The 14,811-nt window shown below is 42.5% G+C and overlaps 1 protein-coding gene across 1 annotated transcript in view; it reads left to right on the top strand.

Annotated features, from left to right (window-relative positions):
• The window catches only part of PKHD1 (PKHD1 ciliary IPT domain containing fibrocystin/polyductin), a 253,982-nt gene that overhangs the window by 223,716 nt on the left and 15,455 nt on the right, over positions 1-14,811 (top strand). The window contains exon 59 of the mRNA XM_027738336.2: positions 2,671-3,676. Within this exon, the coding sequence (XP_027594137.2) occupies positions 2,671-3,676 (1,006 nt within the window). The remainder of the gene's footprint in view (positions 1-2,670; positions 3,677-14,811) is intronic.

Raw genomic sequence — 14,811 nt, 5'->3', positions numbered from 1 at the left:
CCACTTCTCCTTCTGAACGGAGCTGTTTCTCTCTCTCCCTCTGCCCCCAGCAAACACCGATAGCAAAATACTTGCACTGATAAAGCAAAACAACTCAAACAAATGAACACAGGGAAAGGAAAGAAAAGGAAGCAAAATCCGAAGCCGGTGTCTAAAAATAGGGGCTTTTGCAGAGATCCTCTCTCATGGAACATCCTCCCTGAACAGAGATCGACATTTATGTAATCTTATTGCTCCCCTCGGTGATGTGCAGAGTGACAGCTTGTTCTGGGAAATGCTCCCAGACCATGGTCTGCACATGAGGATTCCCCTTGAAATAGATAATAGGTGCCTGCAAGATCCAGGCATTGAGATGTAACTGAAGGCAGAGCCCAGAATAATTTAATAGAATCATAGAATGGTTTGGATTGGAAGGGTCCCTAAAAATCATCTGTTTTCACCCTCCCTGCCAGGTTGCTCTGAGCTCCATCCAACTTTTCTCATAGTTCATTTCTTTTCCAGGAGTCTGCTATTTTTCTCTAGCAGAATGTTTCACATAATGTGTCCTTGATAAGGGGAAAGTCCTTTTATTCATCCAAAAGTTTGTGACTCTCAAGGATGTTTCTGTCCCTTGTGTTTGATCTGATTTGGATATGTCTCTGAAGGTGCTGAATGAGGAGCGCAGAGTTAGTTGAGACATTGGCCACACGTTGCCCAACATGTTTGTGCTCTCAGCTAAGGAAGGGGCAGGCTAGGTGAGGGAGGACAATTCTAACTGGCTACAGCAGCAAATTCCTCCTTTGATTTTATTTTGAAGAGAGGAAGGAAAAACAGAAACACACTTTTCCTAAGAAGCTCCAGGCAGAAATGTTTGTTTTTGGTGCCCGTATCTGAACTCTTACTTTTATTCTCTCTTTATAATCAGTGATGATCTCATTGTTACAACCTGAGGCACAATTTCTCTCATCTTAAAGCAGAGACCTATATTTGGTCAGATGGAGTACACTGTAAACTTATAGCACTTTTCAGTACCTAGAGGGGCTGCAAGAGAGCTGGAGAAGGACTTCAGTCAAGGGTATGGAGTGACAGGACAAGGAGGAATGGCTTTCCACGGACAGAGGGAAGGGTTACTTGGAATATTGGGAAGAAATTCTTCCCTGTGAGGGTAGTGAGGCCCTGGCACAGGTTGCCCAGAGAAGCTGTAGCTGCCCCATCCCTGGAAGTGTCCAAGACCAGGTTGGGTGGGGCTTGGAGCAACCTGTTCTAGTGGAAAGTGTCCCTGGTAGAGGGGTTGGAACAAGATGAGCTTTAAGGGCCCTTCAACCCAAACCATTCTGTGATTCTATCTTTCTAACTCAGAAGACTGTGTGGGTTATGTCTCTTCTGTACGGAGCCTTCCATAAAAGGATCCTCTTGACTTGTCTCCACAGACACTTGGAGGGGGATTTAGTGGCAAATTCTGACATATGTGTAAGGATTTTGACTTCTTTTATATTCAGTGAAAGAATAAAGTGTTATCTAAAGGGACTTTTGCAGTCCCATCGGCCGTGTGTTATATCTACAGATGTTGCAGCTACCAAAAGAAGTCCAGGTGACACTTGTGTTCAAGTGACAGGTTCTACCTCTGGTCAATAAAAAAAAAGTTATAGGATAGTAAAATGTAATCCAGATGACTAAAAAGAAGTATTTTAGGGTGAACTTCATGTTTTTAAACTGCTTTGTCAGTATTGGTGGCTGGGGAGTTGGGCATGCTTCAGTTACCACAAGTGTGTGTTTAGTGTATTTTCTGCTGTTGTGGGGTGTCCCACCAGCCCTGCAGCTACCATCCTTGCAGGGCAGAAATCTTCTGTGGACCCTGTGTCTCATGTCTCAGGTCTCTCAGGGCATCCCATGCAAATGTAGATGCCTGCCTGTGGGCAAATAGTTTAAACTTCAGATCTCCACTGACTGAAGTGGGAGTTTAGACACTTGGAGCACACATAAGGGTCTTCACTATTTGTAGGTATCTCAGTCTAGTGCTTTCTTCTGTCTCTAAAACTTGATGAGGTCATCACTGGAGGAGATTAATAGTGTTCTGGTCCTTTCTCGGTTTTTGTTTTGTTTTGCTTTAGCTTTTGTTTCTTTATTTGTTTTGTTTGATCTGGTTTTTTGTTGGGGTTTGGTTTGGTTTGGGTTTTTTGTTTTGGTGGTTTTTTGTTGTTTTTGTTTATTTGTTTGTTTGTTTAATGCAATCCCTGTGAGTGAGATGAGATGGCTTCATGGAGAGTTAAATTATCTTCCCAAAGAACTGCAGTCAAACCCTGATTTGCTGTCCTGTACAGGCTTAGAAGGAGGACAATGTATAAGACACAAGGACATAGGGGTGTAGTGCTGGATCAGATCCAAGAACAGTCTAGCTGCCTGCTTTTTCAGTGGTGGCCAAAATTTGATATCTAAAGAATGAGGTAAGTATATGTGATGCTTTTCTGTCTGTTAGGAGTCTTCAACAACTTTCAACTCAAAACAGTAGATCTGGTTTCTACCTATTTAATATCCCTTAGAGTCCAGGATTCTCTTAAAGTTATGTAAAATTTTAGCGCTGACAAAAGTCATTTTGAGGTCTGAATGGGAAAATAAGCAGCTATGAAACAAAAGATTGAGGTGATGTCCAAAACAATTTTTTTCCCCTAATTTCCCTTTATTCTCTTCCAGGAATTTACAGAGATGACAGTAAGTGCATCTTCAAGCCCTCAGTACAAGGCTACTTCTGCAAACAGACAGATCATGCACTTGTCATCCTAGAAAACCTGGACTCCAGTGTGGACAGCCAGAGACTGTTCCCAGTGGTAACAGTGACTGGCAGCTTTATGGACACCTTCAGTGACATGGCTTCACACACTTGGTGTTACCCTGCAGAGCATCGTTCTACTCTATTTTCTGTGCTGCCATCCTCCGAACTCACCACGGTTTGCTTCCCAGACCTCCCACCTCTGGCTTTCAGACTCTTCCTCCTCAGTGGCCAAAACACAACCAGGCTGCCCATGGCCATATTCTATAGTGAACCACTCAGCCTTCGTGTTTTCATTCAAGGCAGATATGTCTCTCCAAAACCATCTTCTTTTTCACTGAATGAAGGGGCAGGAACCAATTACTTCAGCTTTGAGGACAATCTTCTCTATGTTCTCCTCCATGAGACTGAACCAGTAGAAATAGTTGCTGGCCTTTCCTTTTTTGTGGCTTTCACTGTAACTGAGGCTGTTGGGGAAGAAGATGAGGCAACTATAATACGTCGATTGGCTGATTTCTTGAAGGTTGGCCATGACCAAGTCAGAGTAGTCCATCACGTGCTGGGAGGTGAAAGCATGTTGAAGGTAATCTCAGCCAATGCCAGCAAAAAGAAGTATCACTGCCCTAACATGGCCTTTTGCACAGCCTTGCATAGCAGATACAGCTCACAGGAAGTGGGGAGGCAACCAGTGAGCACCCAAGCTCTGCAGCCACCTGATACAGCTGGTCCATCAAGGGTGCTGATCATTGAACTTGGTGATCCACCGGGTCATCCAAGAAGTGAGTTGACAAGTGACAGATTAAAGAGTTTGGCCGGAACAATTATCAACACTCATCAAACTGGAGACCTTCAGAGAGGCCTTGGCTTACCAGTTGAGACCTTAATGGTGACTCAGGCTGGCTTGCTGTCCCCAGCAGAAGGTAACAGGAGGTAAGTGTCAGATACATCATCATCACATACTGATTTAAGTGTAGTGAGGCAATTTATCCACTTGATCTGCTTATTAAACAAGTCCCCTATTGGCTGAAATATGACTACCCATGTTGAAGTACATGAAGTTTCCATGACCTTCTCAGAGAAGCTGTGGTTGCCCCATCCCTGGAAGTGTCCAAGGCCAGGTTGGACACAGCTTGAAGCAACTTGGTCTAGGGAAGGGTGTCCCTGCCCATGGCAGGAGGTTCGAAATGAGATGATCTTTAAGATCCCTTCCAACCGAAACCATTGAATTATTCTCTGATTCTCTGAAGACAGAGCTATGCCCAAGTACTAGCTGGACTCCTGTGTGTGAACTACCATGTTATTCTTTTGGTGCTCATGAATCTCTGTAGTGCAGAGACATCCATGAGGCTTTTAACCAGGAACAGAATTCCTGTGAGTCTGCCTTGAAGCTGTAAAGTATCTGGTAAAGTGAATTTTTTGAGAGAAATTTAGACTATTATAGCTTTTAAATTCTAAACAATTAAATCTATAAATATTTACAAATTGATGTTGCATCAGAGATGTGTTATTAAAGATAAGTTGTAGCCTCATCTAATTTGTAGGTCTAAACCTTTATCCCCATACTTTTAAAATTTAAGGCCATAAAAGTCTTTTTACTCTCATATTTCAATCTCCTGCATGATACAGGCCACTGCTATTCACTTTGATACTAGAGTGTTGAACCTTCTTTTTGGTTAAAATTACAGAAAACCATCTGGTCTAGAAGCTACAAGAGCTGGACACATCCAATACTACCTGAACATGTGCCTAGGTGTTGGATGCTATGCTTGTTCTTGCTGTCACAAGTACTCACCCACTTTCTCTTGGGACCCTCTCTTTCTCCAGCTTCCCATGAGGAGCTTCTTATTCTTTCCTTCATTTTTACATCAACAAGTTTCTGGGCATTGACTCTTCCTCCTCCTCCTCCAGATACCTCGAGAATAATCAAATCACTTCACTGACTGCTTTGAAAAAAATTGAAAGGTTTGAGTTCTCGTGTTTCCTTCTCTGTCTCTGTTTTCTGAATCCTTTTGGAAATGTGCATAAATGAAAGTCCACAGTTTTCCTTCATGATGGATTCCCCAGTGTTGGACGCTTTTGAGATTCAGCTGGACAGGATGCTGGGCCACCTTGTCTAGACCACGCTTTTGCCAAGAAAGGTTGGGCCAGAAGATCCTTGAGATCCCTTCCAATCTGGTATTCTATGATATCAGTACCATATACAAAAGTGCTATTAAATCCCAATTTTACAATTCAATGATCCCATTTGCCCATTTTCCCCACAGAAATAGAAGAGCTCGTGGTCTTCTGTTTACTCACTGTATGCTCTATTTCCTTTTCAGTTCTAGATTTCCAGAACCTGATTCATTCATTTACCCAGATCCTACATCCCACACGCTTTATGTGCCCATGTTCAAGTTTCCTCTCCATAATTTATCAGCCCACAAATCCTTCCATGCATTTTATCAGCGGTGGCTTTATATTCATATCCTGATGCAAATACAACAACAGACCTGCAGCTGATTTTGACAGAACAACACAGGACACTCCTTTGCTTTACAATAATTTCACTTTGAGCTCTACCAGTTACCAAGTTCTCGATCAGTTTTGTACATTCTAATTTTTAATTGATATTCTATACTAAGACTCACTTTTGGAAGGTCATTCCTTTTTTCCACAGCAAGAAACAACCCTTTCTCTCCCTCCTTCCTGTCTCCATCTTGCTCTTTTCAGCCTCTTGCAGCCACTATTTGCACAGCCCAGATGAGAGCCCCTGTCTGCAGAGGAGGCTGTGAGGAGCAGGGTTGGGGTGGGACCAGACAGTAGAATATTTCAGCCTCAGATCCTCAATCTGTATTAAAAGCATATGGATAATATGAAAAAGGTAATATCCCATCTGTTTTTAATAGGGGACGTGGGATTTGATGTTTGGCAACCTCATTGTGTACTCTCTTGATATTGCATAATGTTATTTTTTGATGTTGTGCACTACTGAGCCTTACCCAAGTATAAGCCTATTCCATCTATGCAAGAAAGAAATTGGATTTGTCTAAGACTTACTCTCTCTAATTAATACCATATCCTCTACCATTTACTGCTGACCCCTGTACCATCCTGATGTCTGCCAGCGATACAAACTACTATTCACATGCTTTTCTACGAGACACTGTGTGGCTTGTGGTAGAGAGTCACTCACAGTGAGGACACCGGCCTGCGACTGTAGGAATCTTTATTTTGTTTTATTGTTTTGGTTCTGGTTTGTTGCTTTCAAGCGTGGGGATTTTTTTTGTTGTTGTTTTTAGTTTTGTGCTTTTGGTTTCATTTGGTTTGTTTTTTCTGAGGGTTTTTATTGTGGTGTTGTATTAAGCACAGTGAGAAAATATTATTTGCAAGAACGAGTCTTAAATCAGGGCCAAATTCTGAAGACACACAGGGTTTTTGATAAGCAGAACTAACATCACTGTTATTAGTGGGGGTGTTTGTGCTACACTGTAGGACACTGCAAAATGGGACAGCAGAAAACCGACACAGGAGGTTTTGCAGTGGATGGTGAGGCTCTGGTGCAGATTGCTTGGAGAGGCAGTGGCTGCCTCGCCCCGGAAGTGTCCAAGGCCAGGTTGGACAGAGCTTGGAGAAACCTGGGATAGCAGAAGGTGTCCCTGCCCATGGCATGGGGTGGGAAATAGATGATCTTTAAAGGCATTCCATGATTCTATTATTTATACCATTCCATCACATGGTCCCAAAAGATCACCTAAAGGAGGGAAGAACCCTCCTCTGTGTGCCATCAAAGAAACCTCAAGGCTGCCTTTTTTCAGACACAAATGACATCTCCACACTGGGACTACTCTTCCAGCTGGGGTTTGTCTCCCTATCTGTGCATACTTTTGGAAAAATTCCAAGCAGCAAGGATCAGGAAAGGTCCCTAGGAAGAAGCTTGTTTTACTGCAGGGACAAGAGGAGTGCTAACTTGAAGCCATAGATTCCCTGTCCCAATTAGGGGAAGACCTGGCATGTATAATGAAGAGAACACCCAGATCACCAGGTCATGGACCAGCTCAGTTCTCATCCACCCTCAGCTGCTCAGACTCCTTTGCAGTGTCATTTATTGCTCCCCATCAGTCATAGCTTTTCTGGAATTACTCATGGCTGACATTTCTGATGCAATAAAACCACAGATAACTTGTGAAATGAAATCAGGGTTTTCCTGTTGGGACATGTACTATCCCCGCTGTCTATCTGTCTCTCTTTTTGCTGGCACAGGCAAGGATAATGGGGCTGGGATTACAAATCAGGATAAGTATTCCAGTGTATTTTTCTGCTTTCGTCCCTGAGTTGTGCAGAACTCAATTGGGCTGTCAGATATACAGGACCTGCACTCCTCCCTGGCCCATTTCCCTGTGTTTTCAGACTAGTGACTCCTCTGGCATCATTCTCTCTCTCTACCTGAAACAAAGTTGCAGTGAGGTGGGGTCTCTTCTCCCAGCTAATAAGTGAGAGGACAAGCGGAAACGGCCTCAAGTGGAGCCAGGAGAGGTTTAGATTGGTTATTAGGGAAAATTTCTTCATTGAAAGGATGTTCAGGCACTGGAGCAGGCTGCCCAGGGCAGTGGTGGAATCACCATCCCTGGAAGTGTTCAAAAGGCACTTGAATGTGACACTTGGGAAACAGTTTAGTGGTGAGCACGATGTTGCCAGGCTATTGGTTGGACTCAATGATCTTAGAGATATTTCCCAACCTTAATGATTCTATGATTCTGTAAGACAACAATAAAAAAATCTTTGATTTGCACAGACTGGATGTTCATCTTTGCAGCCCAGGAGAGTGAGGCTGAAGGGAGCCTTGGAATCCCTGCTGTGGCTGGGTATCTAGTCAGTAAGTGAGTATATCACATTGCCAAGCCTTTAAAAAAATGACTTGTCTGTTATGATTTGAAGAGCTTTTTTACATGGTTTTAATTTAACTCCTTTGTTAGGGTCACTTCAAGCACGGCTCATTAATTTGTCAAGAGAAGACAGAGGTGATTGCTGTGACTGCTATAGTTGTGCACAGCTGGAGAGTCAGAGATGTCTATCGCATAGTTTATCTTCCTGTGAATGTCTCTGTGTAATATATACTGTGATGTATTTAGAGACAGAAATCTCTGTTTTGAAAATTTTTCTGATATCAATATAAATATGAAAGTGAAAGAACAAAAAAGCACAACTGTGGATGCATTGTGTGTGTTTGTGCAAATGCCTTTTTACAAAATAAGAAATATTATTCTAGACATCTTCCAGAAGCCATTTAGTCCATATCCCCATACTAGAGCAGGGTACTTTACTCCAGCTTGATGGACTTTTAAGCTGCTACAAACTGAAATATTTCTTTGTTAAGAGTTAAGTTTGGGGTAGCCTCTGAAAAACTGCATGTGTGCAGGAAATAATGGTGTTTGAGACTCACAGCAAGGAATAAAAGGGAAGCAAATCATCAAAGAACTGCTCATTCCAACAGCAATGCTCATGCAGAGCACTAAATGAGATATTACCACTAATTCTCTGTGTCACATGGCACATACACAGGCAGACAGGGCTAAAGGTTCAGATGAGATGAATTCTGACACTGACACAAAGTGCTTGGATTTGGTAACCTTTGTGCAGGTTCCAGGCAGGCTGGGGTGTGGAATTCCACAGGGTTTTACAAAAGGGACATGACAACTTCTTTCTGTGTAGGGATCCAACTTTTCCTCCAATGAGCGGGCAAAGGCAGGATGCTAAAAATCCTGATGTCAGAGCTGCAGCTATTGCAGCACTTGAGGTTCTATCAAGGTTTTATCTGCCACATACCCCTAAAGTGAAGATGTGGAAAACATGATACTCAGGATCTTAAACTAACCTTAAAATCTCCTTTAAATTAAACTTAGTTCATTTTAGGTCAGATGTTCATAGGGACAGTGTAAAGAGCATATTCTTGTGGAGAATGTGCCACTCTTACTGTTGATGTGCAAACAGGACAAACTCAGCTCAAGTAGATACAGTAAAGGACATTTAAGACGATCATGGAAATTGAGTTTATTTTAAGATAAAAGGAATAGAATCATAGAACCATTTAGTAAAGAATCTGTTTAACTTGTCAAAGCAAATCTGGGGAGATAGCGTCCTATCTGTGAAGATACGTTGGAAGAGTAAATACTGGAGAGGAATCTCTAGACACTGATGGACAATGACAGCACAGGAACAAATGGGTATAAGTTATCAAGAGGTAAATTTGCATTTAAAAAGAGAAATAGGTTCCTCCTCAGATAATAAACTGGAAGAATCTTGCAATGGAACTGGAAAAAGACCATTTCCCATTCAATAATATTTTCATAATTTTTTTTTCCCTTGGCCACATGGCCAAAGCTATATTCTGAATTTTATTTATTTGTTTAGTAGTAGTTTGGGGATAGTTAAGGTGGTCAATACCTCATTTAGCAGTCTAGTAAAACAGTGTAAAAGTGCATATGAATAACCTATAGGGTTTCTAATCGAAAGAGTAGGATTCTGTATTGGCTTTCTTATAGGAGAAACAGAATAAGAAATTTCATGAGAATAAAGTGAAAGTTAATAGATGCAAAAGGAGTGTTATGTTGTATAAAACTCTGTAATCATGTTGCACTTTAGGAATCAGGATAAATTTCATTATTTTGATCTCAATTTGTAATTCTTTTCGTACTGGGAAACTGAGTAGTTGTGACACGGTTCAAAAGGGGTAGTTGGTCATCATGAGCTCAGAGACTTAGACTCGTCTTCCCTCCCTGAAGACAGTGACAATATACATGGAAAGAGTTTAAAGGAGTCATTGTGGGTCCCAGAAGTGGAATTTTTTCATCACATAGACTTTTGCTAAATTTTTGTTTCTGGTGGACCTGAAGCTGGACATGAAAGATGAATCGCCAGTGTCAGGAGCAGTCATATGAGGGATGATGATGCTACATGAGTTCTTTAACTATATAGACACCTTTGAATTTCAAGAATCAGGCTATTAGAAGTCCTACCCACCATGTAACTGTGGTGAAAACCATAACTTGCTCTGACAATAGCTTTCCAAAATTCATCTGGATCTGTTTTTCCTCTTAAAAATGAGTGGGACCTGCAGTACAAGTGGTGATTTACACGACACAGGCACAACAGCAGAGAGGAGCTGCCAGCCAAATCTCCAAGAGACCAATCCTTTTCCCACTCCACCTTATTTAACATGTGAGTAGTGTCACGTCCATCAGCAGAGCTTGTCTGCTGTGACATTTGAGTGAGTGACATCCGTGTCAGCTCCCAGGTCAGGCTGCTTTGCTGTTCCATCATGCTCTTGACCACTTCTGTGTGCCGAGCGAGAAAGGGAGAAAAATTCTTCCACATGCTTTGCTAAGCAGGAATCTGGTGAGCAAAGGGTTAAATGGCTTGGGGTGCTGGGTCTTTGTGGGGAAGTATGCATGTGCATATGTGTATACAAGTGTACATATATATATATATATATATATATATATATATACACACACATACAGAGGCACCTTGGTTTGGCTGTAGGACCTTGTGCCCGCAGGCCACAGTCACATTATCATCTGGAAATTGGATAACGACAGCACAATGACAAATCCAGGTTGCTTGCAATAAGGTGCTAATCCCTTTGCTTTAATATCGGAGCAGCGTGTAATGATGTTTGGACATCACTCCAGTTTACTGACGACCCCACTGGGGCCAGCAATAGAAGCCTACAACTGTCTAACAAGCCATCAGGTGACCGCCGTCGTCAAAGCAACGGGGGATGCAATCTAATCTTCCCTCCATCCCTTCCAGCTCCCAATAAGGACCAGATTATAGAAGTGGCCCATCAATGCTTGGTAACTCGAATCAATTAACGTTAATTCGCACAATGCTATGATGTATTGTGATCACTTTCATTTCAGGGAAGGGGGAAGAAATTGCTATAATTCACCTAAAATGAGGTTGTCTATGGTGCTGAGGTATTAATTGGGTGTCCATATTAAATGGAAAAGGAGCACGGTAGTGAAGGAAAAGTGGATGAGTGACTCTCTTGGCTGCTATTGACCTATCAGAAGAAGACAGTGCCCTTTTCCTTTGCTTTTATCTATTACAGTTTTCCCTATTGCGTGTCAAGTTGATGTATTATAAAAAATTCATTTGGTGACCTTCCACCCCCCTAGCAGATTAAACAATTTCACTGGGATGGCATCATTAACAGGGCCTTGCATTTAATGATGATTTCTCTAAAAGGCCACGGAGATTCGATTTTAAGCTAACAGATTTATTGCACTATTATAACATATCGTAAAAAACTGTACCACCTACGGTCTGGTTTTAGGATAGAAACTGTTTAAGAGTTTATGTGGAGCTTAAAGTGGTATTACCTTGGGATAGGCGGCAGCGGCAAAGCTCTGACCTCCGGCAGGATGCTGTTTACATTTAATAAAAGACCTTTCTCCCACAGTAAACTTGGGGACTGTGTTATGGAGGAGGCCTGGCTTAGCTCTTCACCACTGGCTTTGTAAAGAGGAGTATTTCCACTCATCTACAGCAATTAATGAAAGTCACTAATAAATCTGGGGAATGTTTCTCTCCCATCTGAGGCATCAGCTCTGTCCCCCTCCTTCTAAACATTTCTGATGATCCCACATCCAGACCCTTCACCAGCTTTGTTGCCCTAAAGAAGGGTCTAGAGGGGAAGTCAAACAAGGAATGGCTGAGGTCATTTGGTTTGCTCAGCCTGGAGAAGACAAAACTGAGGGGAGACCTCATTGTGGTCTGTAGCTTCCTCACAAGGGGAAGTGGAGGGGCAGGCACTGATCTCTTCACTCTGATGACCAGCAGTAGGACCCAAGGGAATGGCATGAAAATGTGTTGGGGGGTGTTAAGGTTAGATGTCAGGGAAGAGTTCTTCACCCAGAGGATTGTTGGACACTGAAACAGGCTCCCCAGGGGAGTGGTCACAGCACCAAGGCTGCCAAAGCTCAAGAAACATTTGAACAATGCTCTCAGGCACATGATGTGATTCTTGGGCCTATTCTGTGCAGGGCCAGGAGCTGGACTCTCATTCTCTTTAATTTCTTTGTATCATATGGGAAAATATGGACACTGGTGGAAATAAAGTCATCCTTCAAATTATCTTTTTTGCTTAAAATAGGAATGACCTCAGACTACTCACTGTCTTCTGGATGCTCATGTTTCTTTCCCTGTCTCTATTAATCAATGACAAGATCTGCAGGGGGAGACAAAGCTCTAACAGTGCAGCTGAGAGTGTAAAGGTACTGGTGCCTGGCTTATTTCATCATCACATGACATCAGAACCCACTCTCACCCAAAGATGGCAACAGTTCTCACAGTCCTTCCAGGGAATTTGTACCTACTTTGCCTTCCATGAGTCCTCATCTTGAATATCTCCTGTCCTTGCTGCAGCATCTTCTTTCCTGTAGCCTGTGTTGAATTCACCAGCAATCTCGAGTTTTCAAAAACAAAGAAAAATCTCTCTTCGTCTGGGTCATGATTCATTTTGACATATTATTTATTACCTGAATTCTTCCCAATTTCCTTCCCCTTACAAGGATATACTGATTTTGCAGTGCAAGCATTGCAGACATACCCAGAAAACTGTTCAATTAGTTTCAATGTCTATATTTAATAGGAAATAAAATATGCCAGGGGGTGTTCTTTGGCACCAAGGACTGCTGACATATTTCAGGGTGGCCTCATCCAAACTGCCAGGTGAGAGTATTCTTTGTCTGTATTAGCTCCCAGATCATTTGGGAGTTGTCCCTGACTTTGCCATTGGATTTAGACCAGAGTTTGTGACAGAGTGACAGTTTAATGGTAGAGGTGCCAGTGACAGTGCCAGTGCCAATGTGTCGGTGCCAAGGCGTGGTTTTTGGCATTATTTAGTTCTCTAGTAGACATGTATCCATCAACTTTAATGGACACTTGACCCAGACTCTCAGCCCAATTTCTTTCCCCTTGAAGCCAATTGAAAATAGTAGCTATTATTATTATTATTATCATCATCATCATTATCATTACTATTATTGTTGTTGTCACTACTGTGGTGATATGATATTATGATATTAGATTAGATATTAGGAGGAAATTATTCCCTATGAGGGTGGGGAAGCCCTGGCACAGGTTGCCCAGAGAAGCTGTGGCTGTCCCATCCCTGGAAATGTCCAAGGCCAGGTTGGACAGGGTTTGGAGCAACCTGGGCTAGTGGAAGGTGTCCCTGACCATGTCAGGGGGGTTGGAACTACATGCTCTTTTAGATCCCTTCTAACCCAAATAATTCTCTGATTTTATGATTACAGTTATTATTATAATTATAATAAAAATGACAAGTTCTCCTTGATTTCAGAGGCACTTCATTTCTTCTGCCCCAAATCTCTCCACCGAGTTTCTCAATCAAGCTTTAATCCTGCAGCAGACCCTTGATTTTCCACGCCCTCTAACTTCCATGCTGTTGAAGGACAGGCATTTGCTCTCCTGTGGAGCCTCAGCATATTCAGCAGCCACATGTTGGCATTGATGGTGATGGGATCTGGGATCCCTGGTATCCCTGCTCACTAAGGTATCACCAGCAGCCTGCTGTGCCCACATTTAGAAGAGCTGCAAGGCACTGAGCATCAAAGATGCTCTCTGTCAGCAGGGAATTGCAAAACAACCTGCTCCTGCCCAGCAGGAGACTCCAGGGTAGTGACAAACATCATGCCCTCCATACCCGCAGGAGGAATGCAGGTCTTTGCTCCTGTCTTTGCCAGGCTACAGACACGTTTGTCCTTCCCCACCTCCTTGTGGCAAAGCTATGACAGGAAAAAGCCTATTTTCCTTCCAGCACAAATCCCCAGGGGAGCAGCAGGCTGCTCCTTTCTCCTCTTCCACACTGACATCACTTGCAGGGATATAACTTGCTGTGTGCAGGGTTGAATCCTAAGGCAGGGGTTCCCTCACTGCACGAGTCAGATTGGACCATGTGGGATATAAACACCATATTCCCTGCTGTGTTAACCAGGTTCAAATTACCTGCAAGCAGGCATTCACTTTTAAGCTTCAATTTTTAGGCATCCATATCTAGTTTCGCTTTTTTTTTGTTTTGCTTGCCATTACTTTTCCCAAAAAGTGATAGAATAAGGAGGAACAGTTTTAAACTAAAAGAGGAGAGATTTAGATTAGATGATAAAAAGAAATTCTTTACTGTGAGGGTGGCACAGTGTGCCCAAATAAGCTGCGGCTGCCCCATCCCTGGAATTATTGAAGGCCAGGTTGGATCAACCTGGTCTAGTGGAAGGTGCCCCTGCTGATGACAGAAGGGGTGGAACGAGATGATCTTTAATGTACCTTCCAATCCAAACCATTCTGTGATTCTACTCACCCCAGGGAGTGGGAACTGCTTCCTAGATCCACATTTTGCAGCAGCCTTCCTTTATGTGCAAGGTAAGCACAGTTTTACCATGTAGGGCCTGGGACGTTGAGTCAGGGCATTTTTTCTGTTATCAGTTTTACAGAAACTAAGAAGAGAAACAAAATTATTTGGGGCTTACAGAAGCCATAACAAGACTCACCTAAACTTGTCTGGGAGCAGAGGGAGCCAGGGAGCTCACAGAAAATGAGGAAAACAGGTGTGACTTGGTATGTTGTTCCTGCAGTGAGTTTTGGTCACAGAGTTGAACGCACATTTTTGGAAGAAGGTGGATAAGAGTACCTTATTATTGATGCCCTTGAGATGAATTTCAAACCTAGCATTGCCTTTCAGACTTTTCCACTGACACAAAAAATAAAAGAAAAAGAACCAAGATAAGAACTGAATCTCTAGTCCTTGAGCTACCTCTTGAGCCTGCACATATCCTTAAAACCTCAGTTGATCTTTCCAGCATCTGTGGTTCAGACCAGTATTTCCCATCAGCTGCAGTATCAACTGCTTCTGGTTTGTAATGCAGAGTAATACCCTGAAAAAAATCCACAACCAACACTCAACCTAGAAAAAATCAGTTAAAAACAAAGGAAATTTATGCTCCATATATCTCGTATTTGTAAACACCTTTAAGCAAACACTAGAGATCAATGAATAGCTTTTC

This window comes from Pipra filicauda, unplaced genomic scaffold (genome assembly GCF_003945595.2).
Source record: "Pipra filicauda isolate LSUMZ 115617 unplaced genomic scaffold, ASM394559v2 scaffold24_size8852520_pilon, whole genome shotgun sequence".
NCBI classification, from domain to species: domain Eukaryota; kingdom Metazoa; phylum Chordata; class Aves; order Passeriformes; family Pipridae; genus Pipra; species Pipra filicauda.
The sequence above is the reverse complement of the archived record's forward strand: the minus strand, read 5'-3'. Positions and strand labels throughout refer to the sequence as shown.